At 38.4% G+C, this 15,984-nt stretch overlaps 1 protein-coding gene across 1 annotated transcript in view; it reads left to right on the top strand.

The window, feature by feature from the left end:
• The window catches only part of NVL (nuclear VCP like), an 80,081-nt gene extending 76,842 nt beyond the window's left edge, over window positions 1-3,239 (top strand). The window contains exon 23 of the mRNA XM_074222779.1: window positions 2,978-3,239. Coding sequence (XP_074078880.1) covers window positions 2,978-3,019 — 42 coding nt within the window. The 3' untranslated portion in view covers window positions 3,020-3,239. The remainder of the gene's footprint in view (window positions 1-2,977) is intronic.
• The last annotated feature ends 12,745 nt before the right edge of the window (window positions 3,240-15,984 follow it).

Below are 15,984 nucleotides of genomic sequence, written 5' to 3'. Positions count from 1 at the left end.
TCTAATCATAATGTGGTTTTGCTAAACTTAAGCTTTGCATTGGTTAGAAAACTATTAATTTATGTATTCATTTCAATGAAGTAGAAATAATATCTTCACCTTTTGATAGGAATGAGATTAAGAAATTACCACGATGTTTTCTCTTTTCCCTTTGTCATATGAGATGTCTGGTTTTGAATGTTCACTTCTGATTGTTGATGTGTTCTATTTGTAATTAATGAATGAGAAAGACTTGTTGTTAGGAAATGAAACCGGTTCTTGTGAAGATTATCACAGGGATGATATCCATATACAAAGATGAATCTGAATTGAATAGTTAGGAAGTCCATGTTCACTTGGGTCTCTTATTGTTTCCAGGCTCTTTGGATAGCATTTACAAAGTATAATGTTTCTTGGCCAAGACAACTTGTTTTTTATCTTATTAAAAACAGCTTTTAAATCATTAACTATTTACTACTTCCAACTCCAGATTTTCTTGCAATATTATTATCAATTGAAAAATCTTACTTCAAAATCTTTAACAATCATATAGAATGGATTGATTGCTTGTGGTATGCTCCATAGCTTCGGTGACCACAGTTAGAGCTGGGTCTTATTAGTTGTATTTTTCTCATTATTCTAACTGAATGAGATATTTACTGTAGCACCACACCCAACAGTGTCTTCACCTCACCTGAGCTTTTGTTCATGGAATCTCCTCTCCCATTCCTGGAGCCTCCTTCCTCATCCCCTGTTGTTGTTCAATCCGTTCAGCCAGGTCTGTCTCTTTGTTGCCCCATTTTGGGTTTTCTTTTCTCTAACTCATTTTATATAGGAGAAAACAGGCAAAGAGGGTTAAATGACTTTCCCAGCATCACATAGATAGTAAGTGTCTGAGGCCAGATTTGAACTCAAGAACTGTTTTCCAGCTTCCAAAGGATGTTGCAGGGGCAGCTAGGTGGCGAAGTGGATAAAGCACCAGCCCTGGAGTCAGGAGAACTTGAGTTCAAATCCAGCATCAGGTTCTTAATAATCACCTAGCTGTGTGACCTATCTCCTCTAAAGAGAAAAAAAGAACAGAACCTAAACTCTTGTAGTATACGTAGTCAAAATAAATTGCCACATTGTTCTTGTCCATAAATGTGTTTCATTTTATATATGTATAAAGCAAGCTTTAAACAGGATAAATAAATATCTATTTGTATGCATGTCGTCTCCTCCATTAGATTGTAAATTCCTTGAAGGTGGAAATTTTTCTTTTTTTTTTATCTCCAGTGGCACATAATAGGTACACAATAAATATTAATTAGTGTAAATTGTTGCTCAGGTTTTAATTAAAATGCTAATGAGAGACAGCAAGGGGGCACAGTCGACAGAGCACTGGCCCTGTAGTCAGGAGGGACCTGAGTTCAAATTTGACCTCAGACACTTAATAATTACCTAGCTGTGTGGCCTTGGGCAAATCACCTAATCCCATTGCCTTGGGGGAAAAAAAGAATACTAATGTGAAGACCTAGAGTGTTGACCTAGAGGATGGACTCTCAGTCAATCAGAATAAGGGGTGGAGGGAAAGAAGGGAAAAGATCCACATGTACAAAAATATTTATGCCAGCTCTTTTCATAGTAGAAAGAACCTGGAAAATAAGAGTACCACCTGCTAGAGAATGACTAAACCAAATATGGTATATGAACATGATGGACTCTAAATGCTGAATGTGATAGATAATTTTAGATGTGAGCAATAATATGCATGGTTTTTATTTTAAATTTATTTATTTATTTTGAATTTTATAATTTTTCCCCTGATCTCACTTCCTTCCCCCCACAGAAGGTAGTCTGTTAGGCTTTCCATTGTTTCCATGGTATACATTGATCCAAGTTGAATGTGATGAAAAAGAAAACATATCCTTACAGAAAAAAAATAAAGTATAAGAGATAGGAAAATTACATAATAAGATAACGTGTTTTTTTTTTTTAAATTAAAGGTGTTTGGTCTTTGTTTAAACTCTACAATTCTGTCTCTGGATACAGATGGTATTCGCCATCGCTGATACCCCCCAAATTGTGCCTGATTGTTGCACTAATGGAACGAGCAAGTCCATCAAGGTTGAGCATCACCCCCATGTTGCTGTTAGAGTGTACAGTGTTCTTCTAGTTCTGCTCATCTCGCTGTGCATCAGTTCATTCAAATCCTTCCAGGCTTCCCTGAATTCCCATCCCTTCTATCTTAAAAATTATTACAGATGCAATTACCTATGTCCATATTCAGAACCAGGAAAGAAAATATTAAGGAAAGAGAACCAATGCCTCCATTAGCTCTGGAGTACTTTGTTCTCAAATGATTTCCTAATAATTACTACATTTCTCCTGTACATCCTGGCCTTAGTTTCTAAGAACTGCATCTGACCAAAGAGCGGTCTGATATTGAGTGTAAAAGAGCACTCAGGCATAGTCCTTCCCTGAGCAGTCTTTTCTGTTGCTATAGTCCTATAGCATACTACACCATGCAGGCAGTCTCTAAGACACTACTCCTGCTTACCTTTCCTAAAGCTAGTTTGTTCCATATTCATTTGCTTTCCTGGGGTAGTTGAATTCTGGTGAAAAATTAGCTGTGAAGTGCTAATAGAAAACAAAATCAGATTGAATACAAGACAAAGAGAAAGCAGAGATTTGGCTTGATACCAGAGACACACCATTTATGATTTAAAAGAATATTCAAATGGGTTCTACAACCAATTTCATTTAGCCAGTAATATATGGCCAAGGTTCCCATTTCTGCTTTGCTGCCCAGTTCTCACTCAATACAGTTTATAATTTTACTTTTCCCCCAAAATTTTACTAAATAATTCTCTTTTACGACCCTGTGTTTTACACAAACAACTTTAAAGGTCACCTGTGGAAAGGTAGGTATTAGATTAAAGAACAAGCAGTGTCAGTGTTCCACAGTGATAACCTAATGCTCTCTTATTTGTCTCTCTTCTCTCTGTGGTATCTTTAGGACCAAATGATGTATGAAAAACTTCGTCAATCCTTCAGCTGATAGTGTCACTATCTGCATTTTTGCTCTGTGGAAGAATGTGTTGATTGTATCATTTGTTTGTATGCAAAGAAAACCTTGACATTTTCGTTTGATAATTTGTTTTTTCAAGATGGTAAACATGAACAATTGCTGGAGAATCCTTAGTTTCTCTGGAACTTTGTATAGTAACAGTCAAACATTTTACTTTTTTTGGAAAATAAAAGAACCAAAATGAAACAGATTATATGTTTATGTTATGTTTCTCCAGTTTGAGTGTATCTTATTCTCACTACCTGTAGAAGAGTTGTCTTCCAACTAAAGAACCTGTTAGTTTGGAAACAGTTTTTCTTTTAGAAAAAGTACTATTTTTAGATAGTAATCTGAAGTGTGGTCCTCTCCCTATAGTCACGCAAAACTTCATGTCTCAATTTGCTCATCTCTGTAAGATGGAACTACCCTGCATTCTTTCTGTCATGGCTGAAACAGATCAAATGAAGTTTATGAGTGCCACAGTTGGAGAAGGTATTGGACATCCCTGATGTTGGATTTCCAAATTTGGATGTTGAAACTGATCTTTTTTACAGAAATCACCTCAGGTTTCACACATTGCCTAAAAGAAAGCTGCCATCCCCACCTGGAGAGCATCTGAGGAAAATTGCATGCATACACTCTTGTGTGTGTGTGTGTGTGTGTGTGTGTATGTCTGTATATGGCGGGGGAGAGAGAGAGAGAAGATGGAAGGAAAAGAGGTCATAAATGAAATGTCAGAGAAAAAAGAAACTATTATAGATCCGGTGAAAGGAAATGTTGCCAACTCTGAAGTATTCTGACAAGCATGAAGTTTTGACATTTTTCCCCTAAATTTTTTTAAGTAGAAATAAGCCACTTCCTTTTTCTTCTTTGTGAGTGTGATTTAAGCATAAAGTTTATTCTGTGAATTGAATTTGCATAGTTTCCATTACTATAATTAGCATCAAGTTATATATTATATATTGACCACACATTTTCCCCAGCTCTAGATTGTGTGAAATTTAGATATATTCTATAATCTCACTGAATAGCTGTAAAGATGACACATTGTTGAAAAGATAAAAAGAGAAGGATAAAGTGACTGAGACAAACAGCAGTGAATCAAACATAATGGAAATAAATGCAAAAAGTCAATAAATTTATTTTTATGTAATTAATATTATTTGTCTTTGTAAAATAATATGTATATATTTCCGTTCAAATAAATTAGGAGTATGGCATATTGGAAAAGAACACTGAATTTGAAATTAGAAGTCTTGAGGTTAAATCTATGTAATCTTGGCCAAGTCACTTCCCTTCTTTAAGTTTACAGTTTCTTCATCTGTGAGATGGAGATTGGAGAGAAGGATTGAATTAGACTACCCTTTAAAAGTTCCTTCCCATCTTAAAATTCTATAAACTTGTGCAAATTAGAGTGTTTAGAACAAATTTAACATGTTGCATTTTTAATCTTTATATCTGGAAATCACATTTAAGTTGTGACATATATAGTTCATTGATACTTCTGTGGCCACTGGGGTCTAGCTCTTAATGGAGAGCTGTTGTCCTGAATAAATATTAGGGAGAGAGAAAGAATTAGGATCTAAGGAAATGTTTTCTTTATTATCTGTACCCAAATTAAATCTGATGAAGGGGTACAACTACATCTACTTACTCTAGACAAACATTTCATGGGATTTTATTGAAATCTATCAGACAAACTAGCATCAGTTGGCCCTTTGAAGAAAATGATAAATAGTGTAAAAAATAGGACCTTTAGGGCAGCTAGGTGGTGCCATGGATAAAGCATCTACCCTGGAGTCAGGAGGACCTGAGTTCAAATCCAACCTTAGACACTTAATAATTAACCTAGCTATGTGGCCTTGGGCAAGCCACTTAACCGCATTTGCCTTGCAAAAGCCTAAAAAAAACCTCAACAGGTCTTTTGCCACAACTTGACTGATAATCTAACCCCAACTTTTTTTTTTAGAAAGATTCTATTTTGAATTTTGCCATTTTTTCCCCCTAACCTTGCTTCCCTCCTACTCCCCACAAAAGGCAGTCTGTTAATCCATGGTATATACTGATCTAAGTTGAATGTGATGAGAGAGAAATCATATCCTTATGGAAGAAAAATAAAGTTATGAGATGGCAAAGTTACATAATAAGATAATGGGTTATTTTTTTTAATTAAAGGCAATAGTCTTTGGTCTTTGAATTCTACAATTTTTTCTCTGGATACAGATAGTATTCTCCATCGCAGAAACCCCAAAATTGTGCTTGATTGTTGCACTGATGGAATGAGTAAGTCCATTAAGGTTGATCATCAGCCCCCATGTTGCTGTTATGGTGTACAGTGTTCTTCTGTTCTTCTGGTTCTGCTTATCCCCAGCTTTTTAAAACAGACAGGATAACCAGCACTTCTACTCCAGCTAATTGAGTTTAGTGTGTCATACATTGAGTCTTGACTTTTTGTGTTCCAGAAATCTCAGAATGTCCTGAAGAAACTGAGAACAAACTAAAAAAATAGAGTGGGAGATTTAACAGGAAGTTCAAGGAAGTTAAAAACCACTTCAAAGTTCATAATATACATGAATTATAAATCTTGCAATTATTTTGATCCCAATTTTACAGATGAGGAAATAGATTAAGAAAAGTTAAATGACTTAGCTAGTCAGTGATTTACAGAGCTAGTAAGTGCTGGATCAGTGACTAGAAATTAGGTCACTTAATTCCAGGTTCAATATTCCTTCAACTACTCTATGATGACATTTTTCTTTTTAGACCTGGGATTTCATTGATAATTAAGAAGTTGTAAATGTTTCTATTAATGAGATAAGTGCCCTGAAAGAAAGAAATGAAAACCATGGAACTAAGAATTGGGAATAGAAATAGTAGCTTGGCACCAGACATACAGAATCTTGCCCAAGAAAAATCTCTCTGAAAGTTCAACTGGACATTGGTCCAAAAGCCAGTGACTGGAAATCAGACAAAACATTTAAGAATCATTAGATTATCTGAAATCTATGATAAAAAAAATAGAACATCTTTCAAGAAATTGTAAAACTACACAATCTCAAGCATGTAAAAATAAAAAATGAAGTGAAAATAGAATCTACTAGTCACTCCTGAAAAACTCCAGATGAAAAACTCAAAACATAACCCTAATCCATCACTTCCAAGGCCAAACAAGAAAATAGCACAAGCAATCAGAAAGTTACCAAAGAGCCAGTCGGGTTCACACATACCACCATTCATAGCACAGACTTTGACAGCATTTCAGAAGGCAAAAGATGACTTCTAAAAGAATAGCCTATGTGCAAAACTGAGTTTTAGCCTATGGAGGAGGAGGAAGAAGAAATGAACCTGAAGTGAAAGAAAATATTTCCAAGTATTACTGATGAGAAGTCCAGAGCTACATACAAACTTTGAAATGTAAACACAAGAGATAAGAGAAGCATAAAAAGGTAAATAAGGGCAGCTATCCCCGGCACAGCGGATAGAGCACTGGCCCTGGAATGAGGAGGACCTGACTTCAAATCCAGTCTCAGACACATAATAATTGCCTAGGTGTGTGACCTTGAGCAAGTCAACCCCATGGCCTTGTAAAAACTAAAAAGATAAAGGTAAATGAGCAAATCTTATGGGACAAAACAAGGACAAACTGCTTACACTCTGATAGAACAAGATGATTATGGGGGTTATAGAGGGAGTTTTTAAAACAGGACCTGATATTGGCTCTGTTTTAATGACTGTAAAAGAATGTAAAGGGAAAGGAAGAGTAAAGAAAATTGTCTCCCATATCAGCATGCTATGGATAGAGGCTATCCAAATAAAGAGGGGAATAGAGAAGTGACAAACTTGAGCCTTGAACCTCACACATCTGAACTGGTCAAAGGTGGAAAGACTGCTTAAGACTCACAGTTGGGTCCCAAAATACATTATGCTTGCTAAAAAAAACTAGGGCAAGAGAAGAAAACCAAGGAGAGTGGATCTAGAAGGAGTTATTGTGCCATGTTTTTAGCTGGTGGAAAGCATCCCTGAAAGGGGGACTGGCAACCCTTACACCAGAGGTACTAATCTTCCCTGAACACACCTTACACCCCAGTGTACTCAATGCAGCCTCTGAAGCTGGGATGCAACAAAGTATGGATCAGTTTTCTACTTGTGCTGATTTTTGGCCTAACAATGTCATGAAAACAGATGCTCCACCAACCAGCACCAGACCTTCCATATGTAGAACAGTTACAGCAGGTGGAGAGGTTTTGAATTTATTCAGTTCACTTACCTTGGCAGTATACTTTCCAGGAATGTACACATTAATAATGATGCATGCATCGCCAGAGTTAGCTCAGTGTTTGGGAAGCTCCAAAGGAAGATGTGGAAGAGAAGAGATAATAGACTACCAAACTGAAGTTCTATAAGAACTCAACTCCAGTGGGTTAGCTAAGTTGCTTGATTGGCAAACTGAAAGCCTTTCATGGAGTAGTTACACAAGACAAGTACTAATATGACATCAGAAGCAATACAAGACATTCTCAAGGTCTCAAGAACTTTGGGATTGATTGACTTGGGAGACGCTTGTAAAGGACCACCTAGCTTGTTGTACCTATATCAAAGTAGGCACTATCCTGTATGAGGGAAGCAAAACAAATAGCGCAAAGGAAATATGAAATCTGCAAATTTAGATAATCTAAATGTGCACATGGACCACTTGTGTCTGATCCATAGTGAGGCATTCCAAGCTGGTCTCAGCCATAGTAAAACGCATTGTTACTTGACTCTCACATAGTTAGGTCAAGAGGGACAATAACCAATCCCCCCACCCACCAAAATGGGTATTTCTCTGGTATTGGAAAGAAATGTACATCTCAAGATAGCTCAAATCCCCATCTTATATACCTCAGGCCTTTCTTCTTACTCCCCCTTTCTAGTACCTTCCTTTAGAGATTATCTTCCATTTGCACTGTAGTTATTTTATATGTACATAACTATTTGATTGTCTCCCTCATTAAAATATGATCTCCTTAAGGGCGGGGTTTGTTTTCACTTTCTCCCCTTTTTTCCCTTTATTTTTGAGATCTGAGTTCTGACCACATTTTTTCTTCAGCACTTAACCAGGGCCTGGCATCCCTGCTTAATAAATTCTTGTTGACTGATTCATATACCTGAAAAATTCCCAATAGGCTGAATGATTCAACAGATAGATCCAACTGCTTCCACTGACACCATTTCATCTGAGTCTCACATTTGGGAGTGACAAGGCTCCAATCTGCAACTCATCCCTTCCTTGACCAATTTTTGATGTCTCTTGTGTTTCTGATTGCTCAAATCCTTCATATTGCTGTCAGATCATTTCATCCCAAACATTTCTCATATTTGTGTCACTACCTTTCCTTTAGAACCAACAACAGTATCTCTTGGCCTGCCATATCAAGCCCACAATTTTTTTTTTTTGGTTTTTGCTAGGCATTGGGGGTTAAGTGACTTGCCCAAAGCCACACAGCTAGGTAATTATTAAGTGTCTGAGGTCAGATTTGAACTCAGTTACAACTTGACTCCAGGGCCAGTACTCTATCCACCTAGCTGCCCCTAAACCCACAATTCTTTTTAGCTTTCAATTTTCTCCATAATCTTAATCCACTTTACCTAATCAATTACATTTCCTATAGTTCATCTATTATGTCCTAACCCACAATTTCAGCCAGACCAATCACATCATTATTCCCAAAACAGCTTAACTCTCACTTCCTTGGGTTGTTCCCTCTTGGTAAAATGCCTTTTCACTTTACTTGTATTATTCTAAATCTTAGCTATTCTTCCAGGACTAACAGAAATCTAAAAATCCTTCATGCCACTATAATGGTGCTAGACACAGGAGACTATGGCCACAGATTGGAAGATGAGATGAGACCAGTAGGGTTATAACAACATTGGGAAATCAGAGTACAGAGATGACCTGAAAACTCAAAGTCTGCAATTCATCAAAGATCATAGGATCATAAAGTTAGGACAAGAAGAAATCTGCAAAGACATCTAGTCTAAGCCTCTCCTTTTGCAGAAAAGGCAACTTGGACCCTGTGACCTGTCCAAAGTTGTTTAGGTAGTATGAAGCTAGCACCTTCTCACACTCTAGGTCATAAATTAAGTCATATTAGGCAGCAGTGGGTCATACTAGGCAAAAAGCAAGAATTATACATGTTGCAAAAGGCTAAATGAAGTAGTTGGTCAAAGGTGGTAGTAGATTTAGATGACTAATTAAGTGACTAATTTTCCAACTAAGGGGAGGTAAGATATTAATTTTGCATAGCAAACTCATTCCCCACATATAGCAGACCAGGATTGTAGCTTTATAAGTAATGTAGAGCAGAGATGTCAAATTATAATTGCATATGACCCAAAACACTCCCAAGCTGACCAGATTAAATGTAATTGGGAAATATTTAACAAAAAAAATGCAATAAACCATAATGTAATTTTCCAAGTCTATATGTGACCCATAAGAAATCTTATCTACAAGCCTTGATGCCTTCTCTATTTGAGTATGACTTATCACTGAAAGGAATTAAAGCAATTAAAATAACTAAGATGAATATTGTTTGTAGCCTGAGAGCAGAACCTGAATTAAACAAAAAGAAAAAGCAAGGTCCCCAAAGGAGGCTCCTGCCCCTTTAACTGTGGTTATGAAAACTGCCTGGTATAGATTAAAAGGTAAGTTTTTGGCACAAAACTCCCAGCCATCAAACTATCTCCCTCCCTCTTCCTCTTTCCCATAAACTTAAACCTGATGAGCTGGCTCTGTATTAAATTTCCATATTATAATTAAAAGTTGCTCCACTGGTCTTCTAAAGGTCCCTCACTTAAGCAAAGGCAATTGCGATAAAACTTTGCTGACAAACCTTCAAAAAGTGGAATGTGATACAGATGAGAAGGAAAGAACCAGAATATTGAGTAGGGACTTTACTCTCTATTCCCCATTCTGGGACAAAATTAGCAATAGGGAAGTGTTCAGGTCTAACTTGATAAGTGAAGCAATTTGTTTTTAACTGGAAATTCCAGCAGGATAAGCTAAGGTGCAGAGTAACAAAGCTGCTCACTTTTTCTAGGTAATTCAAGTGACTTATGACAAGTGACTAAATAAAAATAGAATTTTTAACTATCCCCTTTTGTGACATTTTAGAGCTGATAGAACTAAAGGAAGGAAATCTTTCTTTAGGTTCAATAAAATTCTTAGGTCAAATGTTAGACTGGCCATTCTTTAGGATCCCTAAGGAATTCAGGACAATCAAGCAATCCAACAATTCTGAGATATTTTGAGAAATGTGCTTTTGTAGGTGTTGAGGAGACTCATGGAAGTAAACCTACTCACTGCAGTCAAGGAGTTTACAATTCAGTTGGGGAGGCAACTTCTAGTTGAAGAAACTCCTCCTAAGGAGAGCCAGTCCTCACATTGCCTAGAATTCTAAGGGGTTTTATAATTTTCCCAAGATTACATGGCGAAGGGGCAGCTAGGTGGCCCAGTGGATGGAACACCAGCCCTGGAGTCAGGAGTACCTGAATTCAAATTTGGCCTCAGACACTTAATAATTATCTAGCTGTGTGGCCTTGGGCAAGCCACTTAACCCCATTGCCTTGCAAAAGCCTAGGGGGAAAAAAAAGATTACATGGTGTGTGTGTTAAAAGGAGGGCTTGAGGCTCATACTTTTATCTACTATGGGATATTGCCTTTTGTCATAAGGCAGCAAGATGTTTCATTCCCAAATTCTTTTTACAGACAAGCATAGTGAGTTCAAGGGGAAGAGGAAGGGGAAAAGGAAAGTGAACAAACAATTTATTAACAGTTTATTTGAGTTAAGCTCTATGCTTTACAATCCTCTCATTTGATGCTCACACAATAACCCTGGGAGTATACTGTCTCTTCTTTACAGCTGAGGAAACTGAGGCAGGCAGCTTATAGCATTCTATCCATTGTGCCACTTAGCTGCCAAAGCTGGGGAGAGCATTTATAGGTTGAACTGGTCAGGAAAGTCTTCTTGGTAGAAATGGGATTTGAGCTGAACCATGAAAGATCCATTAGTGAATATTGCTCAAAGAAAATGTAAATTAAAACAACTCTATGAGGCACCACCTCACACTTAACAGACTGGCTAGAATGACAAGAAAGAAAAGTGACAAATGTTGGAGGCTACATGGAAAAAAAAATTGGGACAAATGCATTACTGGTGGAGTTGTGAACTGATCCAAACGTTCTGGAGAGCAATTTGGTACTTTGCCCAAAGAGCTATAAAACTGCATATCCTTTGTTCCAGCAATACCACTGCTTAGTTCTTAGATACCAAAGAGATTAAAAAAGGGGAGGGGGAACTTATCTGTAAAAAACATTTATACTAGCCCTTTTTTGGATTGGCAAAGAATCAGAAATTTAGGGGATGCCCCTCAGTTGAGGAATAGCTGACCAAACTGTAGCCTATAATTATAATGGACTACTAATGTGCTGTAAGAAGTAACAAGCAGGGGCGGCTAGGTGGCGCAGTAGATAAAGCACCAGCCCTCGAGTCAGGAGTACCTAGGCTGTGTGGCCTTGGGCAAGCCACTTAACCCCATTTGCCTGGCAAAAACCTAAAAAAAAAAAAGAAGAAGAAGAAGAAGTAACAAGCAGTATGATTTGAGAAATACCTGGAAAACTTGGATGAAATGATGCAGAGTGAAGGGAGCAGAACCAGGAGACCATTGTACATAGTAACATAGTAACAGCAATATTGTATGATGAACAACTAGATGTTTTGACCATTTTCAGCAACACAAAAATTCAAGACAATTCCAAAAGACTTATAATGAAAAATGTTTTCTGCCTCCAGAGAAAGAACTGGAATCTGAATGCACACCAAAAGATGCTATTTTCACTTTTTAAAAATCAGTTTTCTTATACAGAAAGATTAATATGGAAATATATATTACATATTTGTGCATGTATAACCTATATCAGATTGCTTACCATCTCAGGGAGTGGAGAAAAGAGGGAAAGAGAAAATTTGAAACCCAAAATTTTAAAAAATAAATGTGGAAATTTTTTTTACTTATAATTGGGGAAAAAATAAAACATTTTTAAAAAAAGAGTAGATGTAGGTACACAAAGTTTCCTCTTTTTTTTTTTTAAGGGTTGAGACCTTTTGGGTGGTAGGGGGTTTTGGGGGGTAGAGACCTAGGAGTAACCTTTAGGGTATCTCAGGATGCCAAAACATTTCATCAGATTATTTGGTAAGCATAAAATTAAAGACAAATTGGGGGGGGCAGGGAATCCATAAATGAATGACAGTTTTCAAGGCAGTTGGCATGCAGGTTGAACAGGTTGCCAGGTTTTTTTATTGTAGTCAGTCCTATCGGTCATAGAATCATTTCATCAGGAATCAATAAATTCCTTTGGAATTATTAAGCTCTATGCAACAGGCATGTGGACCTTATAAATAATATAAAGGCAGCATGATGGTAGCAGAGAACCTGGGTTCAGATCCTTGCTCTACAGCTTCTTATGTGACTTTGGGGTATGACACTTCACCTCTGGGTCTCAGACTTACTAAAACTATGATCCTATGAGCCTATTTTCTGTATCTTTTATATTTTTTTTTTTGGCAAGGCAATAGGGTTAAGTGGCTTGCCCAAGGCCACACAACTAGGTAATTATTAAGTGTCTGAGACCAGATTTGAACTCAGGTACTCCTGACTCCAGGGCTGGTGCTTTGTCCACTTCACCTGGCTGCCCTGAGCCTATTTTCTGAATCCACAAAAAGTAGAATTGATGTCTTAGAGCAGGGTTGGGCAAACTCCAGTCCCTCAACCAATATCAGTCAAGCATTTTTATAGGGCCTATGAGCTAAAGAATGGCCTTTACATTTTTTAAATAAAATTTTATTATATTTTAAAATGCAAAAACCATTCTTTGCTCAAGGGCCCTACAAAACTAGACAGTTGGCCACATTTGCCCCTCATTCCTGATTTACTAACATAGAGCAAAGAATGGCAAAGAATGAAAGTAGAGATGAAGGCCATAGCTCAATTTTTTTAAAGACCTAAAGACCATTCACAGATCTGCTCTGTACAGAGTGAAGAACATTGTATATAGTCACAGCAACCATATGCAATGATCAACTATAAATAATTTTCAGCAATACAATGATCTAAGACAATTCCAACAGACTCATGATGGGAAATGCCATCCATATACAGAGAAGGAGCTCATGGAATCTGAATGCAGCTCAAATCATACTATTTTCACCATATTTTTTCATGATTATTTTTCCCTTTTGTTCTGTTTCTTATTTCATAATATGACTAAAAGGTCACAAAGTGAATGAAAGTTCAAAAGGTGAACCCTTGGTAAAAAGGAAATGATGCTATAAATGGAAGTGAATGCAAAGCTGTTTATTGAAGGAAGGAACAGTGGACAGGGTCCAACCAGATTCCAGCAGTGGGGAGTAGAGAGAGCAAGTCTTTATAAAAGTTGTGGGATATAGGAGGTGGAGTGGTATGGTTTCTATTGGAGTTTCTATGGAAGTTAGGGTTCATGTCCTTAGGAAGGGATAATCAATGGGACTTTATTAGGCAACAATGAAACTCAGGCCTGGATCCATCATTCCAGCTTTTTTTTTGCAAAGCAATGGGGTTAAGAGATGTACCCAAAGTCACACAGCTAGATAATTATTAGTGTCTGAGGTCAGATTTGAACTCAGGTCCTCCTGTGTCCAGGACTGGTGCTCTATGCACTGCACTACCTAGCTGCCCCCTTAGCCTTTTTGTTTTAATTTTACTAAGGGGGGTTGGGGTCAGAGATCAGTTCTTCTGGAGATACTTCTAGCTGAGTGGGGGTGATGATATCATCATGTATAGCAAGGTTAAAGGATGGAACTGCTGATATCTTTGTGCCCAAAGTAGCATCATGGATTTGGCCATCTGAGATGTTGCACAGTATTCACTGTTTTGTGGATGAAGGATGTAAGCATCCAAAACAAAGGAGGACCTAAGAAGAGGGCCAACAAAACCATGATTAGTGCGGTTAATATGGGAAAGAACCAAAGGAGTATGTGAGAAGACAAAAACCAACCTGACCAAGTGTCAGCTGATTTTTCCCTCATACAATATAATGCTGTGTCAGCCAATTTTTTAGCAGCATCCCGAACCAATCCAGACTGATTATAGGAACAGCATTCTCCTTGGCTATCAATAGGTCCAGTCAGGCTCCATCTGTTTTGCAGGGTTACAGCAGCTAGGGAATCCAATTGATTTTGAATTTGTAAAGGACTTTTGACTATATCAGCAAGACTTTCCTGAAGGTCTTATGATAGCTGCTGAAAGTAATATAGAGAAGTTGTGATGCCACCTACCCCCATACCCATGGCAGAAAGGATGCCTATTGCCACTAAGAAAGGAATGAGAGCAGGACCTCTCTGGCACCTTGTGTGTGTGTCTTGAGGGTGACAGGAAGGGACTGGTTGTTAGAAGCTACCTCAATGTGGGGTGAGAGGTAGACCAGGGAACAAATACCTATCCAGTTGATGGTAAGACATATGCAGCATGGGGGGTAGCTAGGTGGTGCAGTGGATAGAGCACCGGCCCTGGAGTCAGGAGTACCTGAGTTCAAATCCGACCTCAGACACTTAATAATTACCTAGCTGCATGGCTTTGAGCAAGTCACTTAACCCCCACTGCCTTGCAAAAACAAAACCTAAAAAAATAAAATAAAAAAAGACATATGCAGCATGCCCACAGAGAAGATGCCATCTCCTCTCAAGCATACACCAAGATGGAGAGAGAGAAGAGGTGAGTTCTTTCCTCTCTCTGTGCCAAAGTGAGAGAGAACCTGCAAGGGCTAGACTTGTCATGGGTCTTGGCTGGGGACATGCCCATGGGCTTGGTGTGTTGGGAAAGAAGGGGGAATTTGGAGGCTCCCTTGAGGGGAGGCAAGGTTCAAGAGGGTGGCACAGAGTAGGAGCACTAAGCAGTGGGGATGTAAACTATAGGAGGGGTTTGTGTCCTAGATGGAGATCATGAAAGTGAGAAAAGAAAAGTAGGGAAGAGAAGGCAGCCATTCTGATTTAACCCTTGCCATAACAGCCCTTTAGAGAGGTGGGCTTGTTTTTCGTTCTGGAATCAGGGAAGACAAGATAACTAACTGGAGGTGTGTGGAGGTTTGGCATGCAGCCTGTTTGGCTGCATACCTTAATGGCCCTTACAGTGGATCACCAGCAAAGGAGCAGAGGAGGATGGGGCAGAGAAGAGTTTAAGAATTAGGTCATGGGGCGGCTAGGTGTTATAGTGGATAAAGCACCGGCCCTGGAGTCAGGAGTACCTGGGTTCCAATCCAGTCTCAAACACTTAATAATTACCTAACTGTGTGGCCTTGGGCAAGCCACTTAACCCCATTTGCCTTGCAAAAAAAAAAAAAGAATTAGGTCAGTTCCAGGAGAGCTTCTGCCCAGATAGAGGCATGAGAATGTAAAATATGAAAGGCTTATCAGGAATCTGTGTAGATATTAATGTTTCCCTTTTGCTCAAATTAAGGCAGTGGGTTCTGCTGTCTCTGAAGAAGTCTGTGGAGGAAGAGGGATGAACTCAATGAGAGATATGGAGGATATGTAGCATACCCTGCTATCTGCTTCCCCTTTAACACTGAGGAGCTCCCATCGATGAACCAGTCATCATCAGGGGCTGGGAAGGGGGTGTCAGAAATCTGAGGGAAGGGCATGAGAAGATCAGAGACAACTTTGGGACAGAGGTGTGAGGAGAAGGAATCAGAGGGTAGTGGGAGAGTCAAAGTGAGAGAAGGAAGATAACCATAGGATCCTCTTGTGGCTGCTGAAAGGAAGGAATTAAGATCTGTGCCATTAAATGGGAGAGGATATCTCTATCACTACTGGTATAGGACAACTGGGAACTACCAGAAAGGGATGAGTAAAAGTGGAAGCCCCAAAAGAACAGGGTAA

The sequence above is a fragment of the Macrotis lagotis genome, chromosome 2 (genome assembly GCF_037893015.1).
Source record: "Macrotis lagotis isolate mMagLag1 chromosome 2, bilby.v1.9.chrom.fasta, whole genome shotgun sequence".
Lineage (NCBI taxonomy): Eukaryota > Metazoa > Chordata > Mammalia > Peramelemorphia > Peramelidae > Macrotis > Macrotis lagotis.
The sequence above is the reverse complement of the archived record's forward strand: the minus strand, read 5'-3'. Positions and strand labels throughout refer to the sequence as shown.